This window comes from Phytophthora infestans, genomic scaffold (assembly GCF_000142945.1).
Source record: "Phytophthora infestans T30-4 supercont1.688 genomic scaffold, whole genome shotgun sequence".
Classification (NCBI taxonomy): Eukaryota; Oomycota; class Peronosporomycetes; order Peronosporales; family Peronosporaceae; genus Phytophthora; species Phytophthora infestans.
Window position 1 is genome coordinate 5,049 of NW_003303102.1, and position 2,391 is coordinate 7,439.

Below are 2,391 nucleotides of genomic sequence, written 5' to 3' on the forward strand. Positions count from 1 at the left end.
ATTCCGGAAGTCATCGATCTGACCGGTGGAGGCGCCATCGACATGCAGATCGGCCGTGCCACGCACAACTGGACGGGGGACGGCTCCATCTCGGGTGAGATCTATGGCTACTCGCTTAGGAATTCGACTCCTACCATGCCCGGCCCGACAATCAAGGTCGCTAAGGGTGTACCGATCACCATTACCTGGTACAACGAGCTATCACAGCCGCACCTGTTCCAGAACTTTGTCGAGGATTCTCTCAACAACATTGAGTCTGCATGCTACCCGTACTGTGGTGTGCCCGTTGTCACACACGTGCACGGACTAGAGTCACCACCAGAATATGACGGGCTACCGTACCGGTCCATCTACAAGAACCAGTCACAGGTATTCCACTACTACAACAACCAGTCTGCGTCCACCAAACTCTATCACGATCACTCCAATGGTCTCACACGCCTCAACACGTGGGCTGGTCTCATGGGTGCGTACATCATTGCCGACAATGAGCTTGAGGCGTCGATCAACATGGACATCGAGACAGATATTCCTTTGGTGCTGACTGACCGTTTAATCAACACGACGGGCGAGCTCTTGTACTCGGACGACAACTGCAATGCTGGGTCGACGAAGTGGGTGCCCGAGTCCTTCGGCTCTGTTAACCTTGTGAACGGCGTGATCATGCCGTACGTCGACGTGCCGCCTGCTCAGGTCCGCTTCCGCCTGATCAACGTTGCCAACGCTCGCCACTACAACATCTCCGTGCCGTTCCAGGACAAGTGCCAGATCGTTGCGTCCGACTCGGGTTTCGCTAACAAACCCGAGTCGTTTGAAAACTACCTCGTTCTCTTCCCTTTCGAGCGCATCGAGTTCGTCTGTGACTTCACTAACTCCACCAATGGCACCACGTACGACCTCGAGGATAACCAGACGGCTGACCAGCCTACAGATTACGACGAACGTATCATGCGCATCCGCGTCGTCGAGAGTCTCAAGACGGATACTATGAAGTACCGCGCGCTCCCATCTACGCTTGTGAAGTACAAGTCGCTGAAGGAGCTCTACGAAGCCGGCGGAAAGGAACGTACCGTCATCCTCGGAGAAATGGATACCGCGATGCAGTGTCCCCTGTACGACATGATCATGTACCGCTCGCAGCAAATCAACATGACGACTATCACCGGCAGCCTTCACTGTACCAAGGGCACGGTGGAGAAGTGGAACTTCCAGAATCCGACCGATGACCCGCACCCATTCCACTGGCACTTGGTCAACGCGCAATGTGGCGAAACAGAAGAAACCATCGATACGAACCACCTGAAAGATGTAGCCAAGATCCCGAATGCCGGTGACCGCCCCTCGGATACTATCACCCAGGTCTGCTACGTGGCTTGCACTCCCGACGAGTACCTCATAGCCAATAGCACTCGCGGCGCCAAGGACTACGGATTTGACACGACCGAGCCGTACGTTGCTCACTGTCACATTTTAGAGCACGAAGAAAACGCGATGATGAGCTGGTTTAAGATCATGGACGTGGACGACGGCTATGCCGACGACAATGGTATCACGCCGGGCACCGAGATCACCTTCACTGTGATTGCTACGGCAATGGGTATGAGTGTTCTTGGTGGCATTGCTACGACGCTGTCCGTGCTCGTCATCTCAGTGGAACGCTTGAAATTCCTCGCCGACCCGCGTTCGCTCTCGATTGCCTTCGCTTTGTCGGCCGGTGTCATGATCTTCATTGCTTTCGCTGACCTGTACGCCGAGGCATTGATTTACTACCGTGCTGCGTTCACTCCTGGTACAACGGACCCCGAAGCTTACGAGCACGGTGGTGCTTCCACTACCGCTGGAGTGTGCGACGACACATGCAACGGCAACACGTATTTGGCCGCTACTGGTGTATTCTTTGTCGGAGTGGCCATCATCCTGTTTGTGGAGTGGCTGGTGCACTCTGTGTTCGAGCGTAAGGACAGAGCTGCCGCCAGGGCTGCTGCCAACGCAGACTTAGAGGCGGATGGCGAGAAAGCTTTGAAGACGGACGACGTTACCGAGAAGGCGAGTGTTGTGCACATTGCATCTCCAGTACCGGGTACACCGGTTGACGCAGCTCGTCAGGAGCTGGCTAGTCCTGCTGGAGAAGAGAACAATGCGCTTCTTGAGGAAATGAAGGTGAAGGAGGAGTACCGTCGTACTGGTGTTCTCACAGGTATTGCCATCGCTATTCACAATTTCCCGGAAGGTTTGGCGCTGTTTGTATCCTCACTCGCCGGTCTTCGTACGGGAATTGTTCTTTCGGTTGGTATCATTCTTCACAACTTTCCCGAGGGTGTGGCAGTCGCTGCTCCTGTCTATTATGCTACTGGAAGCAAGGTCGAGGCGTTCAAGTGGACGATCATCAGT

General features: G+C 54.6%; 1 protein-coding gene across 1 annotated transcript; it reads left to right on the forward strand.

The window, feature by feature from the left end:
• Nucleotides 1-42: 42 nt before the first annotated feature.
• On the forward strand, nt 43-2,158 carry PITG_21846 (uncharacterized protein; the record flags this gene model as incomplete). The annotated part of the gene is made up of 2 exons (XM_002996871.1): nt 43-2,073; nt 2,129-2,158. The coding sequence occupies 2 exons, from the start codon at nt 43-45 to the stop codon at nt 2,156-2,158; spliced, it is 2,061 nt and encodes a 686-aa protein (XP_002996917.1).
• Between the last annotated feature and the right edge of the window lie 233 nt (nt 2,159-2,391).